Source organism: Elgaria multicarinata, chromosome 3 (genome assembly GCF_023053635.1).
Source record: "Elgaria multicarinata webbii isolate HBS135686 ecotype San Diego chromosome 3, rElgMul1.1.pri, whole genome shotgun sequence".
NCBI classification, from domain to species: Eukaryota; Metazoa; Chordata; class Lepidosauria; order Squamata; family Anguidae; genus Elgaria; species Elgaria multicarinata.
This window is the reverse complement of record NC_086173.1, coordinates 50742611-50762157: the sequence shown is the minus strand read 5'-3', so window position 1 is coordinate 50762157 and position 19547 is coordinate 50742611. Positions and strand designations below refer to the sequence as shown.

At 44.3% G+C, this 19547-nt stretch overlaps 1 protein-coding gene across 1 annotated transcript in view; it reads left to right on the top strand.

Annotated features, from left to right (window-relative positions):
• Positions 1 to 224: 224 nt before the first annotated feature.
• Positions 225 to 19547, top strand: part of MYCBPAP (MYCBP associated protein) — a 31592-nt gene continuing 12269 nt past the window's right edge. Inside the window, exons 1-11 of the mRNA XM_063120235.1 lie at positions 225 to 276; positions 3642 to 3769; positions 5288 to 5450; positions 5623 to 5729; positions 6941 to 7121; positions 7453 to 7568; positions 12303 to 12453; positions 14467 to 14582; positions 15098 to 15210; positions 18058 to 18163; positions 18694 to 18883. Coding sequence (XP_062976305.1) covers positions 225 to 276; positions 3642 to 3769; positions 5288 to 5450; positions 5623 to 5729; positions 6941 to 7121; positions 7453 to 7568; positions 12303 to 12453; positions 14467 to 14582; positions 15098 to 15210; positions 18058 to 18163; positions 18694 to 18883 — 1423 coding nt within the window. The remainder of the gene's footprint in view (positions 277 to 3641; positions 3770 to 5287; positions 5451 to 5622; positions 5730 to 6940; positions 7122 to 7452; positions 7569 to 12302; positions 12454 to 14466; positions 14583 to 15097; positions 15211 to 18057; positions 18164 to 18693; positions 18884 to 19547) is intronic.

The following is a 19547-nucleotide window of genomic DNA, read 5'->3' as shown; positions in this document are numbered from 1 at the left end:
GCGATCGTCTACTAGCCTGAACGAGCGCGTCTCTTTAAAGGCGCGAACTCGCGTGCCCTTAATGCGGCGCGCGCGGGGGTTATGTGGGCGGGGCTTTTCTCTGCAGCTTGATTGGCAGGGTGGTTCTGGAGGGGGCGGGGTCGATGGGAGAAACGCGGTTGCCGTAGAGACGGGAACGCTGCGGTTCGCTCGCGCTCCCGGCTTTTGCCGCGCTGATCCTCACGATGAACAAGCCGGGAAAGAAGGATTCGCGCAACAGCAGCAAAACGCCCCCGGGTAGGAGAGCCGTAGAAATGCCCCTGAGCTAAGCTTGGCACGGAGAGGAGGGGGCATTCTGAAAAGTACGGATCAGCCTTACCCAAGCTGGGGATCCGCCAACCGTGCTGCAGCTCCCAGCCAGCAGGGTCAGACGAGGTTGCAGGGCTCTGCAGCGCCTTCTTGGGCAGCCTTCCCCAACCAGGTGCCCTCCAGATGTTTTGGACTCCCAGCTCTCACCAGCTACAGCCAACATGGCCATCAGTGATCAGAACGCTGGGAGTTGTAGTCCAAAACAGCTGGAGGGCACCAGGTTGGGAAGTTGGTTCTTGGGTATCAGGCAGAGGGAGGAGACGCGGGGGACTCACAGCTGGTGCAGCTTTGTATTTGTGTATTTTTAAAATCATATTTGTACACCACCTGGTATTTGCAGGTATGAAGGGTAATTTTAAAATGTTTTAGTAAATAAATATGCTCAACTAAACTAGGACCCTTCCCTTTTAAGTCTTGGTGTGTGGTAGTGGGCAGCAGAGTTTCCTTTATCAGGCAGATAGACTCTGCCTACCTTCAGATGCACTCTCTTTCTTGACTGTTGTCCATTTCTGTGATGGATGGAGGCCTGCCATTTAAAACAGGCTCCAGGTTTTAGTGATAGCTAAAATTAAGCTCTGTGAAGCTGGGCCACTATGCTGGCAGATGTTTCAAAGAAGTCAGTATGGGGTTAGGTGTACAGTCCCACTGTGCTACTCTTGGACACTAGAAGAGGACAGGGTGCAGATGCCACGGTGAGAGGCCTTGACCAGAACAAGAGGGCAAAGTGAATGGGCATCTTGCAAGTAGTCATCCAGTTGGCAGTACATTTAGGAGAATGGTCATAAGAAAGGACTCTTTCACACAATACATAATTAACTTATTGAACTCACTGCCGCAAGAAACCACTGGATTAGATGGCTTTTAGACAAATGAGTGGAGGAGAGGTCTGCCGTATGTGATAACTAAATATATTCTCCGGGTTCAGAAGCAGTCTGCCACTGAACACCAGCTGCTAAGGAATAGCAGCAGGACAAGGCTCTTGTCATCATGCCCTGCTTGTGGGCTTCCTGGTATCATCTCATTGGTCATTTCTAAAAAGAGGACTAGATGGTCTGATGCCCCAATAGAGCTCTTCTCCTGTTCGTTTGGTCACAAGGAGAAGCTGTTACCCTTAGTAGCACAGAAAGGGGTCAGAGTCAATGCCTGCAGGTCAGCTTTGAAGGCAGTTAGATTAGCATTGCCCACATAGCATTGCCCTTGCAACCCGCATGCACTGGAGACTTCCAGCCTCGCAAGATCCTGCCCCTCCTTTCTGCAAGTGGGTTTGATGTTGAAATTACCATGAGCTGTGCAATCTGTATGACACGATTCATACTTCCAAAGACGGGGCATGGCAGATTCAGTAGTTGTTACCTGATCAATCAATTTTCCATGCTTGTGGTTATGAAGCATCGCACCAAACCCACAGTACCGAAACCTGCTGCGCAAATGTGCCCAGAGAGAGAGAATGTGGTGCTGAAATAGCCTTACGCACCCATTGACTGTGGCATGGTGACAGTGACCAGGTTCGGACGACACACTGTAGTTAATCCATAATGAACCGCAGCGCCTGCAGACACCGTATTGCATATACACCCCTCCACGGACCCAGCAAGCATGGCTAATGCGCCAGGATCACACAACACGGCAAACCCCAAGCAGGGGTTGCATATTCAGAATGGTGGCTGCACGTACTCCACATGACCTGCTGCTTCACTGTGGGTTAAATAACCCATGGTAGGCTGTCATGTGTGAGCAGCCCCTGTGTCACATTTGAAGGGGTGGATTTGATGTACTTTTTTATTGTGATTTTAATATATTTGTGGGTTTTATTGTAAAAATAGTTTGCATAGAAAGGGTAGGGTAGAAACACTGAAATAAGAAATAGAGGATCTAATTGTTACTGTTTTGCAGCGTTTCCCAACCTTGCGTTGCCAGATGTTGTTGGGCTACAACTCATCCTCCCCTAGTGTGAATGGCCAATATTCAGGGATGATGGAAGTTGCAGTCCAAGCACAACTGGGGACCCAAGGTTGGGAAAGGCTGATTTAGAGGATCTGTTTGTAGGCATGAGCCCTGGATTCAGTAAGCTTATCCATACAGTGAAGCTGCTTCTTGCCTCTTCCTACCACATGTATAGGCTAGATGGAGATGTGCATCTATAAAACACATGCAGATGTGTGATATCTGTGGAGGAAGCTATACGTTTCCATCCACATTGCAATGCGGATAGGAATGTGCATTCCTCAAACTCTCTGTTCAAATTGCAGGTGTATTGTTGCATGTAGCTATATTTGGATTGGTGTCAGGCTGTTTTATAACCAAATATTAAAAGCCGTTGGAAAAAAGTATATAATTGAATCAATTTGATTTAATATATGCCATGTGCATGCTGAAACCATATTTTTTGAGAACGCTGTATGGCTGGAAAAATACCAAGGAGAGTAACTTGTGGCATATTTCTACATATTGATCAATGTGGCTCTAGTCATATATACCTGGGGTAGAGTGTCAGGTTCCTTTGTTCCAGGGTCGTCTTCAACTTGAGGAGAGCAATCCTAAGTAATGGGTGGTGGTGGGGAGATCCACAGCCAGGGCCAGTCCTACCATTAGACAGAGTGAGGCAGCTGCCTGAGGTGGTGGCAAGGTGTTAGAGGAGAGAGCTGTAGGCCACATGGCCTGCCCTGAGCCCCCTAAGCTAGCCTGCTGCCTTCAGGTCCATGGAGGATGCTGTTCCAGTGTTGAAGAAAGATCCAACTGCCAGTCCAGTCAGCTTTTATACATGGCATGGGAGGAGATGCCATCTTGTGTTTTTTCTTTGGCAGCACAGCAAAATCTCTTGGGCCAGCCAAGGCTACTGCTGCACCCAGAGGTGTGCCAGCTCCAAATGGCTAAGACGGGGTGGGTGGGGATTGCTGGTTTCTTTCCTGGCTTTTTAGAGGAAAAAAAACCACACATTTCACTCCCTTTGAAAGCAGTGGGAAGGAATTAACTACTCCGGGTCTGGTGTCATTCAAGAGCCAGTTTGGGGGTTTAGGATCCTGTGGATTCATGGCCTCCCCTGATACCCTCCCACTCCGCAGAATCCCCTGTTCAGGCCCCCATTGACAGGGTCGGTCATTGATGGCAGCAGAGCTTGGCACCACCGCACCAGAGAGGCTTCCCACCTGCGGAGAGGGAGGTCTGAAGCATCCAACAGCCTTTCAGCTGTTCTCCCAGGGAGCACAAGATTGGTTCCTTAATGGAGTTTTTTTTTAATTGTTAAAAAGAAAAGAAAGAAAGAATTCACAGAAATGAAGTAAATTGTGTTTCAGATAAGAAAAGACCCAAACCATTTGAGCAGCCTTCCTCGCCAGTTCAAGAAGAGCCAGAGCCTGTGAGCTGTGTACTGCAGGGAGATGAAATCCAAGCTCTTGCCATAAAGTTGGACGACCTGGCAAAGGTGGGTGTAGGACCTTTGGCATCTTTTGCCAAAACCAGGGTAGTTTCCTTCACTGACTCTTTGGTGGTGTTGGGGGGTTTCTTCTCAAGAGAATTACTTTTATCTCTTGATCTCTTGAATGGGTGTAATTGTCATGGTCCATTATTTCATATTCCATTCTAGTGCCAGATTATTTTAAGGGCCACCTCCTCACATATGAACCTGCCCAAACCTTGAGATTGACATTTGAGGTTCTGCAACCTGGCCCGTCATTAGTAAAGTTCCAGTTGGCGGGTACCATGGACAGAGGCAGGGCCTACTCAGTAGTGGCATTGCAGTTACGGAATTTTCTCCCCTTGAAGGTCTGCAAATGAAATGCAGAAAGTACTAACAATCACATTATTAACAATGGCCATTCACAAAGCAGTTGCTCCTGATAACACAAACATCCTGGCACTATAATAATAAAAGAGAATTGTGTCTGTCTGTCCATCTGTTCACATCATAGCACCAAGACCATGAAACATAGACACTTAAAACATAGCACGCATTCTGAGGAGACCCAGAAGTGTGCACCTGAGGGGATTATGTTGTTTTTAAAACACATTGATGGATTTTAATTAATTTAAACGTGCCCCTGTGGTTGTACAGTAACATCTTCAATCACTAGGGTCATAGTTCCCTAACTAGCTCATAGCTTTGCAGTCCATACAATTTGAAGTTATGGGAAATTAGTAGGGCAAAATTATGTGCCTGCCACTCTCTGTTGCTCTGGGGCAGACCCCTCCTCAGCGGAATGAAATGGGCACATCCCTCCTTCAGGGGGCTTTAGGGGTCCACCATTGCAGGGGTCATGCCTAGTGGTGCCAGCAGGCATAGTTTCACTCAGATGGTGTGGGCACAATGTGTCCAATTCTGACAGCTGTGTCAGTTTCCTTGAAGGCTTTGCTGTATCAAACTATTTATTTATTTATTTATTTATTGCATTTCTATACCGCCCAATAGCCAAAGCTTTCTGGGTGGTTCACAAAAATTAAAACCATGAAGTACAATTCAAAGTATAAAACAAACAACAGTATAAAAACACAATATAACAGTACAATATAAAAGCACAACCAGGATAAAACCGAATAGCAATGTAGAGATTTATACAGATTTAAAATACAGATTTTAAACAGCAAAGTTAAAAGACTAAGATGATGAGCTGTTAAAATACTGGGAAAATAACAAGATCTTCACCTGATATCGAAAAGTGTATAACGTAGGTGCCAGGCGAACCTCTCTAGGGAGCTCATTCCACAGCTGGGGTGCCACACCAGAGAAGGCCCTTCTGGTAGCCACCTGCCTTACTTCCTTTGGCAGCGGCTCACAGAGAAGGACCCCTGACGATCTTAGGGTCCGGGCAAAGGGATCAGACCAAGTTTCATTTGACCTCTTGGACAAATTCTTTAGTTCCTATTATTGATAGGAGAATAACAGGGATGAACATCGAGCCTTTTCTGTATGTGATTTCATTGGGAGTATATTCTGCTTTGATAGCTCCATACTGCACATCTAGCTCAAGAAGAGAAAGAGAAACCGCCTGTAACCAAGAAGTTCGTCATTCGCAGATCCAGGCCCCAAGAGGATGGGAGGAAAGCACATTTCCTGGTTGCTTATCCAGCTCTTTCAGATGAATCCAAGAAAACTCTGAATTATTCTGGTATAGTTACCTCCAGCTTTTATTTTCCCTTAATGTGGTTTTGGTATTCCAAAATGAGCCATATTTGAGATTGCTGAATAGTTTCTGGAGTTTTTGAATTCCTTGGGATTTGACCTGTCTAATGGGTCTGCTCTGTGATGTATTGGGCACATTTTGCTATGTTTTGTTGCAGGTTTAGAAGGACCCACAGTTGATAACTACGGACATATCCTCCCCCACAGCATCTTAGGAACTCTCTGGGAATTTAAGCAAGAAGCTTTAAAGCAAGGACACTCTCAGGTTGGTTTGACCAACTATATGTAGTGTTAGTTTACAGCCAAAGTTAGCGGAAGCAGGTAAATAATGCCATTAGTGGCATATATGGTTAGCAAGATGTAGGCCTACAAGTCCAGTTATGGTGCTTTTAAAATGTCGTCATGAAGATTGTAATCCAAACGACTTTTTTTCTATAGGAGGTGCCTGCCCCAACACCTCTCTGTGCCATGTCTGTTTTGTTTTGTTTTATATTATGCTGTTGTCTCTGCTGTTTTCCATGTGTGATTCACAGGCATTCCCCTTTGTTTGTAGGCAGACCATAGGCTGTTCCCTCCACTTGCGACCTTATTCTTTAAAACTGTTATTTTGACGTATGCATTTTTTTTTAATGCCATTCTTTATGTGGACATTTCTTCCTCTCCCCTGCAAAAGAATGCACCCTCACTGGAATATGAAGGGAGAGCAGCAATGGTGATGTGCTTGTGCACCTCCTCTCAAGTAAACTGTTTTAAAAGAAGGTGCACAGCAGTGTTCCATATGAATCTTGGGAAAGATGTCATGGTACAGCTCCCCTCAGTTAAATTTACTCATGGGTAGAAGCAGAAATATGCATTCACTAATCCCAGCTGGTCACTTTGGGAACTGTGAGGGGAAATGTTTGGCTGTGGTCATCGAAGGGGCCCTGTTTTACTTCCCTTTTACAACATGGGAGCACTGCAGCCCAGCTCCTTCTAGCACTACATGAAGAAATGTCAGAGGCCCCAGACATGTTGGTGGAGTTGCCACCGCAGCTCCTTCCCAGACCAGAGTTTCCGAAGTTTCTGAGAGGGCAACTCTGCTGTGGGAAGACGCCACCACAGCACGGCCTTCTCCTTCCTCCCCTCCCCTCCACCCCCACCCACCCCCCAATGACCTGGGACTTTTAACATTTTCCAGGGTGTGTGGGAGGAAGCCATGCTGCATCACAAAAAGCAACGTCAAGTGGAGCCCACTGTTTAATTGCTGGGAAGCACAACAACACATTGCTGGAAGGGTGGAAGACAGGCGGAAATGTTTTCATGAAGTACTAGCTTTCACTCAAGGAATCGAAGTGTTGATTAGTGAACACACCTGCGATAGCGCAGACTGCATAAACTATTCATGCGACAAACAGCTGGTGCCTGCGTACAGTCGGCACCTTACCTTTTTGTGCTTGCCATATCCACAAAGAGTCTCCAGACCACCGTCTCTTTCAGGCTGCACGGCTGGTTCCTGATGAATCGCAGCTATCAAGCGCAGTCCCCATTTTTGGGAAGTATCGAGAGAAATGTGAGCAAGGGAAGAAAACGGCCCGGACCCCTTCATCGCAGCACATGGCGCTTCAGAACTGGCATCGCAACATGACTCTCCGGAGGAAACAGCAGAAAAAGCTGTGTGGTGAATAAAATTTGGGCAGGGCCACTACGTTGGTAGTAGACTCGCCATCTGAGGTTGGGCCAAACATAAAACATTGGAGCAAGCATGTTGCAGACACTTCAAATTCTATGTTCATACACGAGTGTAAGAAATGACTGAGTGCATTTGGCCCGGTGCTGAATGCTGGTCATGGCTTATGCATCTTTGGCTGGAGGGAAGGGTAAGGCAAGTTTGGAGGTGGAAGATACAAAACTAGATCTCAGTTGATTTCCTAGGCGTTGTGATTAGCCTGTAGCAGCAGAATATTCATTGTTATCAAACTGTGTTTTTTTTCTTTGACCTTTTTTTAAAGGGTATCTTCAGAAATCAGAAAGTCAGCTACTGATGAACTTTTCAGAGAATTACAGGAGAATCCAGGAAGAACGCACTCTGATTGATCGCAGTCTCCCGGCTTTGTACTCCGGAAAGGTGATAGTTCCTTCGAGCCCTGATTTACTTAAGGGTTACTTTTGATAAGGCTTGTGCTAAATTCCACGTTGATGTCATTAATGTTACTCGTGCTCCTGTGTCATTCACAAACGTGCTTGTTCAGAATGACCCCAGAGGTTGGTCAGCTGATCTTGACACATGCCAACCCTGGCACAGATGATCATCACAAATTGTAGCATTATTGTTGGAAGTAAATAATGGGTTTACAGAAGCTCAGGATTATGGCATTGTTTGTTAATGGAAAAATATTTCGTCCCTGAGAAAATCGTTTGAGGAAAATGTAGCACATTAACAGGACTATCCTATGCTCATGTGCCCCATGTGTAGACATGCATAGGATTACACCAGGGGCAGGCAATTTGTGGCCCACCAGATGGCTTGGTCTGCAAGTCACATCAGCCCTAGCTAGCATAGCCAATGGTGAGGGATGCTGGGAATTGTAGGCCAAAAGAGCACCTTTTATCAGCTTAGGCTGATATACCAACTGCGCCCTTATCTGGACAGAGATAGCCTAGCTACAGTTATCCATGCTCTGATAACCTCTCGTTTGGATTACTGCAATGTGTTATATGTGGGGCTGCCTTTGAAAACGGTCCGGAAACTTCAACTGGTACAAAACAGGACAGCACGGTTACTAACAGGGACTGGCTGACAAGACCACATCATGCCAGTCCTTTTCCAGCTTCATTGGCTGCCAGTCCAGGTCCGGGCCCGATTCAAAGTGCTGGTATTAACATTTAAAGCCCTAAACGGCTTGGGGCCGGGCTATCTGAAGGAACGCCTCCTCCCATATGTACCTGCCCAGACCCTAAGGTCATCCTCAGGGGTCCTTCTCCACGAGCCCCTGCCAAAGGAAGTGAGGCAGGTGGCTACCAGGAGGAGGGCCTTCTCTGCTGTGGAATGAGCTCCCTAAGGAGGTTCGCTTGGCACTTACATTATATGCTTTTAGACGCCAGGTGAAGACCTTTTTATTCTCCCAGCATTTTAACAGTCTATAAATAAATTTTAACTTGGTGTTTTAAATTTGTAATTTTGCATTGCTGCTGTTTTTATCTGGTTGATGGTTTTATATTGTTGTTTTATACTTTGAATGTTACTGATTTTTGTGAACCGCCCAGAGAGCTTCGGCTATTGGGCGGTATAGAAATGTAATAAATAAATAAATAAAACACCTGAAAGACCACAAGTTGCCCACCCTTAGATTACACTGTGAGGAATTATTATCATTACTGAACTAGTATCAACAGAAAAACCCAGAACAGTTCTCAAGAAATCAAGGTGCTACCCAGATTGCTATCTTTTGAAAATTCATATAGTCCTGCTTCCTAGGAGCATAACTAAGTTGCATGCTTTATTGTTAAGGATATTTTTAGCTTTTTAATGTCATGAATCCTCAATTATTTTTTTAATCTGCAGCTTCTTGAAAGAAAAACACGGTTTGATTTTATAATTGGTTTAACAAGAATTGCTGAGCTCAAATGGACTTTGCTGTCTGCCTTTGGAGCTCAAGAGCTATAATGCATACAGCTGTGCTTTCAGATGGCAATTTTGCGGTACAACTTTTGTGATGATTATCTGAAGTTCTGGTAAATGGGCAGCAGAGAATCTACCGAGGATAGAATTATATAGCCACAGGGTCTCATGGGGAAATTATCTGCAGAGAGATGAGTCAGAATAATAGTAATTTGCTGTATCCTTATGATATCCTATTCAAGAGTCAATTGAATGCCCACCAGATATGCTTGAGTACAACACCCCATAATACCCAGCCAGGCTGGCTGTGGGTGATGGGAGTTGTTGTCCAACACATCTGGAGGACATCCGGTTAGGGAAGGCTTCTGTAGTGAATGGCAGGTGGTGGTCAGATTCAGAGATTTTTGCTTTCTTATTCATGGATGTCATTGCGCAGGGATGGCCCACTTTCACTCCAATGGGAGAATTTGTTTCCTTCGTTGAAATGAACAGGGTACAGGGTGGATTTTGTTGAATCAAAGACCTCCAAATGAAATTATTGATGTAAGCCAAGTTGTGTGGTTGTTGTTTTAATTCAGTTTAATTGAATTTATTCCCTGAATTTGTTCCCTGGATGCTTGTGACTGCTATTAACAATTACAGTATATTTGTTTGGAACTAAATAGAGCCTTTATGCTACTACTATATAAGAAATGCAGAACCCTTGATCATATATAGCTATGCCTTTTGCACTACAGAACTATCCCCAAAACTTTCCAGAAGCAAAGGCTGGGGTTTAGGTAGTACAGTAAGTCGGAAAGTATATATCCACAGCGTTTGGTTGGTGGTTGTAGATGTTCCTAATATGAAAAATCCGTCCTTTGCCATTGAGAGTTAGAAGGCATGAAATAGGAGTATAAGATCACTCAGGTCAGTTCAGACGATAGCCCTGATGAGATGCTGTAGGGTGTCTCCTGAATCCTTTGCATATGATGATTTGTCAGTTCCTGGGTCCAGTATGAAACCCGCAATAGTGCCTTTAACTCAGCATATGAACCTGACTTATCCTGGGCTGGCCCAAAACGGTTTGCTCCTGGATGCAAAGGACAAGAGGGCACCCTCTCCGCCCCAACCCCTCCTTCCATGTACTGAAGCTGACTGGACTGACAATAAAATCTGCACTGGTGATGGAACAGCATTCTCCACTGTACCTGAGGGCAGCAGCCTAGCTTAGGGGGCAGAGCACCCGTAGCTCTGCCCTCGAACAGAGAGGGGATGGCTGAGACACTTAGGAGAAACTGCTGCAGAGGTGTCACTGCTGCTCTCCTGCCTCAGCTGCTTAAGGTGGCTGCCTCATTGTACCTAATGGTAGCACCGGCCCTAAGTTGAACCATTGTTCTATCTAGTCCTATACTATTTGTTGACTGTGATTGGCAGCAGCTCTCCAAGGTAAAAGCCAGAGGCCTTTCCCAGTAGTGCTATCAGAGATCCCTTTAATTGGAGATGGCAGGTGTGAAACCTGGGACTTCCTGCGTGCAAAGCCAGTGTACTACTACTGAGCTATGATAAAGGGTGATGGGTTCCATTTTAACAGATTACAAATGTAAGCTTTTAACACTGGCCCTGTTCAGACGCTAAGCCATGGTTAGGCCGCTAACCCCTTTGCAGTAAGTGGTTAGTGAGCGTGTTTAAACTGTGGTTATGTAGCCACCATGGTTAGGAATGGTTCACAAGACACACTAAGCCATAATGTTTAGCTCAAAACGCTTAACCAGCATGGATTAGTGTGTTGTCTGAATAGGGCACTGTTATTTGTTGTAGACTCAGGTTGCATTTGAACCTGTTTTTAAAAAATAAAAGTAGCACTTACTGTAATGCAATGAAAAAAGAGAAAGAATAAACTTCTGATTTAAGTTAAAAAGACCTGTTTTAAAAACAACTTATTTTGATTTCCCCACCCCCACCCCGCCCTGGATGGGGAAACAGTTGTAGGAGGGGAAGCTTAATGGTGCACATCTGGAGCTCCCATGCACAGAACACATTTTCAGAAGGGGTGCGCTCGCCTGTCTGCAAAATAAGGAGTTTGGGAGTTGTGAAGGCAGAAGATCTGTGAAGGATTTAAAACATGTCATGAAATATATGCAGAAATAATTATGGGTGCAATCCTATGCACGTTTATACAGAAAAAAAATGTCCCCCATTCATAGAATCATAGAATAGTAGAGCTGGAAGGGGCCTATAAGGCCATCGAGTCCAACCCCCTGCATTTCCTAACATGCCAAAGACAGCCATGCTGGCTTGGAGTTGTAAGGTATTTTTCATTCCAGGATTGTGCCCTAATATTGGCCAACAACTATTCAGTCAGCGTTGTTGTATTTCAGCTTGCTTTCTATGTGCAAATATTTAATCTGATACTTTAGCTCTGTTCTGATTGTTTATTACAGTTGTTTAAATATGTATTTTGTTTTTATTTCTTTTCAACATTTGTAAGCCACTTTGCTTTGAGGGGTTAAAAAAATAGAGGAGCGAGTTAATAAATAAATGGATATCAAAATATTTATTTATTTAGAGTAGGAAGAGTTGGGTGAAATCTAATTGTGACCATCTGCTGATGAAACAGTGGTGTAGATTCTATGGGCTACATCCAACATTGTGCAAGTGGACGTCTGCTTGCACAGAAGGATCTTTCCTATCGTCTCCTCCTCCCTACCCCCAGCCCCCCTATCTGAACCCTCCAGAGTAGAATTTAGGGGCACACAGAGGGCTATAAGGTTAACCCACTTGTAGCCCACAGTGCAGAAGGCCTTTTCTGCAGTGGTCCCACACCTTTGGAACAAGCTCCCATCAGAGGTCCACCATGCTCCATCATTGCAAACTTTTAAGAAGGCCTTGAAGATGTATTATTTTACTGTAGCCTTCTCGTGATATGACTACAGTTGCTGCTCGTATTGCCATTGTTGTTGTTGCTGTTTTTATTGCTATCTTACTGTGTTTATATTTTTATTGCTTTAATATTTTAAGTATTTTAATGTATTTTATTGTTGTAAGCTGCTTTGTGAGGGCTTCTGCTTTAAATAAATAAATAAATAAAAATAGTGATGAATTACCAGTAGAGAGAAGGAGTAAGGAGGTCATTTTCTGATCCCATGTTCTCTTTCTATTCCTTACATCACACATCTCTCCTCAGTTTTATTGGAAGTGCTTTATCCTGTGTCACAAAACCAAGCGTGCCCATATGAATGTTACTTTCTTGACTACTAGGGCTACCGTGTAGGGAGTGAATTCTGGAGCCAGCCTGTGCAGATTGGAGATGAGCTCACCGGCCTGACAGTGTCACTGGGCCAGACTGAACGTGGCTTCCCAGAAGAAGTCACTCACGTTGGGAAACCTTCCAGCATCTGGATGGAGATGGGTGAGGCATCACAAGCATGAGACATTTCATAAAGGGATATGATGAGGTTGAAGTTAAAAAGGTGAAATCACTTCCTGCTGGGTGTACATTATTGTGAGGAAGTTTGTGTAATCAGAATTTATTTTGGCAGTGTCAAGGTGTCGAAGTGCACCATTGTCTGTTGTTTAGCTATAACAGGGACTAATACGATGATGTGTATAATGTCAAAATCCCTCCTGCCAAAGCAAATTAAGACTTACTCAGTAGGTGTGTACAGTGTGACGTAAATATAGGGCAAAATGGTCCAAGGAGCAACAACATCATCAGTTTATTTGTATGCTGCTCTTCTGCAAGAGATGGTGCTCAAAACAAGAACTTCCAATACAAAAGAAAAGAAAATAAGAACAGAAGTAGATAGCCAGACATAAACTTCAATCTATCAAGACTGTTCAATTTCCTGTCTTGAGGAGGTAGGTGTGGGTGTGTGGGTGATCACTGTCAGTCAGTCCCCCCCAAAAGACTGTTTCACCCTCAATGTCAGATCAGAGGTAATTGTCCACTTATTTCTTAATTGCAGCATTAGTGTGGCAAGAGATTTTGGACCAAGTACAATGTGCCCCATGTATCCCTGACTGTATACTGCAGGGGAAAGCGAAGCAAATCCCACCAGAATCACTAACCTGCTCCAAGGGAAATGTCATCCGAGGCTGACAGGCAAATCAGTTCTACCCTGAGCCTGGAAGTAAAACTTGACTACAGAGTTTTTAGAGAAGAAAATTATTATAGCATTTTAGTAGGTGTCACTGTGATGTTCAGCTGCCTTATATGTTATAAATGTACGTATGTGTGTGTGTATGTATATGTTTGTGTGTGTGTATATATATATATTTATATCAATATATATGTGTTTGTGTGTGCATATATATATATATATATATATGTATGTGTGTGTGTGTGTGTGTGTGTGTGTGTGTATGTATACACATACACACACAAAGTTATTGTTTATATGTATAAGGTTCAGGAAATAAGTAGGCCTCAAGGTACTTACAATTAGTAGGGGGGGGGTTGAATGCCTGTGTGTTGATTGGATGGTTGAGGGGGGGTGCAGATTGGCTGAGTAAGAGTGGGAGGAGCTAGAGAAATGTATCTATATATAGTTAAGTGAGTGAGAGGAGTGGGTAGATAAGTCTGTGTAGTATGAGCAGGCGAGTTTTGTGTAGATGAGTCAGTGGTAGATGAGTCTGTGGGGTTTGAGAGCTTGAATGTTATGAGGTAGTCTGGGAAGAGAGTGAGAAATACAGTGTGTAGGTTAGAATTCTGTGAGGTAGAGAGAAGTAGAAGATTTTTAAGACTATGTAGTGGAACCTTGTAATAAAGAAGTGACTGAAACCAATACACGTTGAACCTTGTAACCATATGCATTTGAACTGAGGAAACCATTAAGCTTATACACACATTTACTTGAGTTAATAAATTCCAATTATATTTACAAACAACTGGTGTGGTCTCTGAAGGTGTCAGGAGAAAACAACAAATGGTGGCAGTGGAATGGGAAACTGAGGGCTAGGTTGCTGGGCTGTGGGGCCTGAAGAAGAGGCAAGACAGGAGCAGCAGCAGTAGGCCTAAACCCTCACACATGTAATTAGCACAGGGGGGATTGGTCCTGGGTGCTAGTGGCGTGGTCAGTCCTGTCAGGTAGCTTGTGGGTATCTCACGTGAAGTTGAGACGACACAGGGGGCAGGATGCATCACAGCCACCACATCTAATTTCTTATTTCCAGTTCTTGTAATTTCCACTTCTTCAAAGGGGATGGGGTGATAAATAGGGCAGATCCTCAAGCTGTTTGGGAGCTGGAACATCTGTGAAGTTGAACTTGGATAACTTGGAAACTGAGGGAGCTAAGGTTGTGGTGTGACATTAAAGAGGGCACTTCCCATAGGTAATTATTAAATCTCAGCAAGTGACTAAAGTTAGTTTTAGCAGACCAGTTGATGCACCAATACAGAGGTCACAGTTGGGTATTTTTACAGGGACCAGACCTCCAAAACACCTCCCTTTCCATCGCACGTGGGAGAAGAGTCTCTTCCTGAAGCATCGGCGAAATGAGTTAAAGGAGATCTTAGAACAGCTGGATTTTTATAACCCGGTATGGTGATACATGCTTGTCAGTGTGCAAAACTATTTATATGTAGCAAAAGTATAATTCTTGTATAGTTTTTATCTTGCCTCCCAAAATGTTCCGGGTACTTCCAGACAGAGGGATTCTGATGCTACCAATCCAAAAGCATGGTGCTGCTCTTCTGTATCTCCCCCCCCCCCTTTAAAGGATTTCTTTTTTCAGATCAGCAAAAAGATGGAAGGGGCGGTGAGAAAACATGAGAGGGTTACAAATGGAAGACTGCGTCATTTGGTCTCTCCGTAAAATTCTCTGAATGAGTTTTGCGATTGCATTGTAAAAGCCTCATCTGGAAGCATCCTATGACGTAAATCCAATTTAGCGTCTTCTGCATGTTTAGATGGAAGAAAGGACTTTTTTCTGTCCAAACATTCAAAGGATCACACCCTTAGCCATTTTGACTTCGGTGTAAAACAACAGGAGTAAATCTAATGGAAGCACAGTACTTTTTTTAAAATTACTATTATTTCCCCTCTCAACTCCAGGACCTGGATGGTCTGGAAGTCATAAGCAGAAATCAACCTTTCACCAACGTGTCAGCAATGAGGATTTCGCCCTGTGAAAAAGAAAAAGAATTTGCTGAAGAAGAAAAAATCCAGTAAGAATGTTTGGGGTGGTTGTCTGGAGCAGTGAAGATATTTGTGAGGGAAACCTGGCCTTCCCAAGATGGTGTTTTCTTTGTATTTGGGGGGAAATTAGTGAGTGGAAGTGGCTACATAACTCTCTCCCCCCCCCCCTCCGATTCCCTCCATGCAAATGCCTCTCCAGCCGCCACACACATACCTTAATTCCCCACCACCAGTTATCTTCTGAAAACAGAAGTGACATCACCTGGGGGATTTATGGCTTGGCGGTAGTGGGTGGGTGGGTTTTGCAGTGCATAATCCGTGGGCACAGGAAGACTTAGAACACAATCCTATGGATGTTTAGACAGAGGAGTCTTACAACTGGCTGGAGCATGCTAGGAGTTGTAGGAGTTTTTTCTGTCTAAACGTGCATAGGATTGCAGCCTTAAACCACCTTTCCCTCTTGTCATTCGTCCCGTGTAAGTTCTCCTCCTTCCTGTATTTAAAGAGGCACAGCAGTGCCTCTTTAGTTAAGGTTGGACAGTAAAAAAAAAAATTCTACCATTATAAAGGGGTAATGGGGGGGGTGTCATTCTGACATTCATAATTCCCTTTTATCTCATCAAACATGGGGTGAGGATTACACATGTGTTGGGATAATATCTAGTTTGGCCTCAAAACATTGGACCCATAGATGTTAACATTCTCTGTGAATATTCATTATTTTCCCACTTTACTCTGTATAGACCAGTCTAGCTCATGGCTGAGCAAGGAAAGCAAAATAATCTTTCTAATAGTGGAAGGCAGGCAGCCTACCTGCAGAGGGAATGAATTTGCTCTGGGCAGCCCCATTAATTTCTGTGCCTTGTGCTTCCTGCCCTTTCAGTGTAAGAGATAGGAGATATGGAGTCCTATACGGGGTGCCTCTGTTGGTCTCCAGTTCCCCAGCTTTATTCCACAACCCACTCTCAGTAGGGCACTTGTATGGCCTTCCTGACCTTCTCCAAAACAATTGCTACTCTCCATTACCTTAGTTCTGGACACTTTGGGTTCTCCCCCCCAACCCCCCCCCCCCCAATATTTTGGCAGATGCAGCAGTGCCCTGTCCCGATATTCCACGTGGATTTTTAGCAAGTGCTGCTTCACTCCCTTTATGAAACAATGGGGAAGATTCAAAATGCCATTCCATGACGGCAAAGCCCAGAGGCAGAATCCTCTTTTCAGTGCCCAATCCAGCCTGTAACTCAGATGCAACATGAGGATGCTCAGCACACTGGAGCTGCTCTGTTACATTTAATATCCTTGTACTGTAAGAGCTGCTGCTTCCCAGTGTCATGAAAGGCTAGAGGGTTATGGACAGTTGCCCACAGTCCTTCCCAGTTTGATGGGTTATTGTGGGATTGATGTTATCTTGAGTTTATTGATGGACTGTGTTTTCTCACTGAGGTAAATGTTTCCAGGACTGAGGCCTAGTTCTCAACCCTTGTAATTCTAGGCTGTATCAGTTCTCACTGCAGGTTTAGGTTCCCATAATTCAACGCTTCACAATACAAAAATAAAAAATAATCCTTCCACATAGAAACCTAGAAGTCATGGAGAAGTTTTAATTTACCTTCCTCTGTAATGTAATATTTGTATAATGGAGGGGGGGTTGTATGGAGGAGTATTCAGCCAGGTGAACCTCCACCTGCCACCTGAAGTGTGGTGGCCCAGGCAGATCTTTACTACCTTTTAAGAAAGATAATCCTTAGGTAAATGGCTCTGTCTATTTGCTCCTTAACCTGAGTTCTGTTCTTTCCTTTTATATATGATATATGGCAGTATCCTATACTGCTGCTGCATGTACACAAACTTTGTTGTTCTAGCAGAACGGACTGCGAGTGCAACAGGAGTTCATAGTTCCTGAAACAACCCCAGAAACGAGTGGAAACACTTGTTTCAGAAATCAAACAGGTCAGCAGAGCTCCCTTCTATGAGCCCCACTGACCTGACTTGTTCTGGAAATGAGCATTTCCACTAATTTCTCAGGAACTATTACTTCCTGTTGCGCTAGCGGTACGCTCTGCTGTCATGCAAGCAGTGTAAGATACTGCCCATGCATCTCTATATCTGGTTTAGCGTTTGTACACTTTCACCAGGCAGTGGTATTCAACCATTCTTTCTTCAAAGGAGCTCTGGTCAAGTGAGTCTTCAGTTAATTGGTTCTTGAGATATGATCAGAGACAAACATGGGACAAAACCTGCATCTCCCTCCAAGCATATTAATTTGTCTGAAGTCAGGAGTGCAAAAAGCTCAGCCCACAGGTGACCCCCAAGGCCTGTCCGCCCCAACGCCCAACTCCAGAAAAAAACAGTAGGGGGGATGGGGCACAAATGCTTTAGGAGTGGGCTCCATGGTTCTTGCCATAGGATTCCTGTTCCTAGAGCATCCTCAGAGCATCCTAGGAAGCAGTACTTAAATGCTCCTGTCTGTTTCTTAGGACATTCCAGGAATGGCGGTTCTATGGCAGGAACCATAGAGCCCGTTCCTAGAATATTTTTTCCCTGAAATTCCAGGTAACAATGTGTGAGATATCAGACTCATTAAATAAGGGAGTGGATTAGAATAGGAAGAAGGGCTAGGAGCAGGATGGCTGGGCAGTTTGAGAACGGAGGATTCTGGGAGGAGTGTTGGTTTTATCTGATTAAAGTAGGTGACAGGGCTGTGAAAACTCTTGGCCAGGAGTTGGATTTGAGTGAGTAGTCTGTGTATGAGAGTGATTTGTATGTTATATGTGAATGAGTGTGTATGTGCACACAGCCACCGGAAGTGACCCTCAGGGCTGAAAAGGTTGTGTACCCCTGCCTTAAATAATCCTGATTTTTGCTTTGTTTGATAGGGACCCATTGGAAGAATATCCAGATATTTTTTTGGAACCTGTGTTGGGTCCATCTCTGAAGTTCTGTGGAGAACTGGCTCGGTGGATCAACACTACTACTCATGTGGTAAACTGGGTTTTTAATACCACACTGTAGTCTTCTGTCTTCCTTTTACTCAGGTTGTGTGGTCTTGTAGTGATGCCCAATGATGCAACCAAATTTGTCTTCCAAGGAACCAAAAAGTAGCTTCTGTGTACTTTGAAGAACATTACATAGGAATGTAGGAAGCTCCGTTGTGCTGAGTCACACCATTGTTCCGTCTAACCCAATATCGTTGACTCTGACTGGCAGCCATGACTTTCCAAGTTTTCAGGCAGGATTCTTTCCTAGCCCTACCTAGAGAAGCCAGGGATTGAACCTGGGGTTTTCTGTTTACGAAGCAGGTGCTCTACCACTGAGCTATGACCGATGGTTTTGATACTTTATAAAATGTATGGGTCTTATTTTGACAAAAGGGATTCATCGAAGCTGGAAAACAACACAGTCCTTTGGCCATGGGCTGGAGGGCAGGAAGGGTGGAGTGGGATAGCGTCCTGCCAAGGCAAAGGTTTCCCATTGCAGGCATGTTTGTGTTTTGTTTTCTTCCATTCTAATAGGGTGAAATTGGCATTGCTGCCCGCGTCACCTTTGAAATTCTGGTAGGTGAGAAAGCCGAATCTTGCCTCACGGTGAGCAATGACGGCACAGCTGCCATCTGGTATGATTGGCGGAGGCTTCCTCAGCCCTTCACCTTTCAGGAGAAAAAGGAGAAAACGATACCGCATTTTTACTTTAACACCAGATCAGGTGAGCGATGCATTTGGGTTTGTTTGTTTTTTAAGGTCAAATTTGACGCCTTCATATAAATGCCAGATGCACACAGGAAGGAGAACCTCCTTAGGAGGCTGAGTTGCACATGATGGATCCAATCAAGTATGCACTTTTTCATCAACTTCATGCCCTACCAGTAGCTTTCAATTATCTTGGTCAAACATCTTTGAAATTCTCTTTCCATATTGCAGGTCTTGTTATCAGGAGTGTGGGCAAAAGGGAATTGGGGATCAAATGTAAATGAGATGTAATAGTAGAGTTGCCTTGATGTGTTTCAACCAAACACTTACAATACCTGACTATTAGCACCTGGAACATAATGTCAAAAGCTGGATGTGTTTTTCAAAACTAAGGTCTTTACACACTGATAAAAAGATGCTACTGAAATTAGCCAGGGTGTATGAGAAAGAATGAATGGGGAGATGAACTGCAGAGTGTGAAGATACGTGGGGTATCCTGGCAAATGGGCACCCAACGCATTGAATGCAGGATGTCCTTCAGATCTGTCTTGGGCCGCTGCACACATTACACAGTGATAAATGCATGTTTACCGTCTCCTCCACATAGGGGTGGGCAGGTGGAAAAACAGGATCTACAGGCAGATCTTTGGGAGATTTTCAGTAGATTGGCAAGGTCATTT